General features: G+C 51.3%; 1 pseudogene across 1 annotated transcript; it reads left to right on the forward strand.

Moving 5' to 3' along the window:
• Positions 1-65: 65 nt before the first annotated feature.
• TEOVI_000202800:pseudogene lies at positions 66-503 on the forward strand (annotated as a pseudogene). Its single transcript is given in 3 exon segments — positions 66-278; positions 280-300; positions 303-503. Coding segments are annotated over 3 exon segments (435 nt in total).
• Positions 504-675: the final 172 nt, after the last annotated feature.

A 675-nucleotide genomic window follows, 5' to 3' on the forward strand; every position in this document is an offset into this window, starting at 1 on the left:
GCTGTGCGGTGTGATATACCTGAACCTTATTGACGTTGCTAGCCACAGTAAAATCATCAGTTCATATGTTTTTAGCCGGCCCTCAAAGGAAGGCGGCCGCAAGCCACACAAAACGAGTTCACCACATGGAAAGTTTGGGAATTGAATCTTATCGGCGAGTTGTTATTTCTAGAAAACGATCGGGTGGACCAACGACCCGTCTGAGTCACAGTCAGTTGATGGATGGAAATCGCGTTGCCTAAAAAAGAAAATTTCATCCCTCACCCTCGAAAAAAAGAGCGCCCTGATTGTGGATTGGAGGCCCAGCCGAAGATGCTCAAGCCCAACTCACACATAGAGCGGTATGGTATGTGGTGATCGGGGGAGAAGATGCACAAGGGGTAAAAGCTGTAATCAAGAGCATGGGGGAGGGGGAACGGCTCACAGTGCCAACCGTGAGGGGAACGGAAAGCGCTCTCCGACTATGTGGCACGACGGGGCATTCCATACAAGAGGCGCGCTAGCGCATGTAACTGCAGCGGTGATCGAAGACGATCTCGACACCCGATTGGCGGCGCAGTTATGGGAAACACACGAACCCTATAGAGTTGCCATGAAAAAACACAGATCGCCGCATAGGGTCTTGGATCGCCCTAGAAGACACGTCCGCTCACCTGACACCATATATGTGGTAGA

This window comes from Trypanosoma equiperdum (assembly GCF_001457755.1).
Source record: "Trypanosoma equiperdum strain OVI genome assembly, contig: ctg_484, whole genome shotgun sequence".
Taxonomy (NCBI): Eukaryota; Euglenozoa; class Kinetoplastea; order Trypanosomatida; family Trypanosomatidae; genus Trypanosoma; species Trypanosoma equiperdum.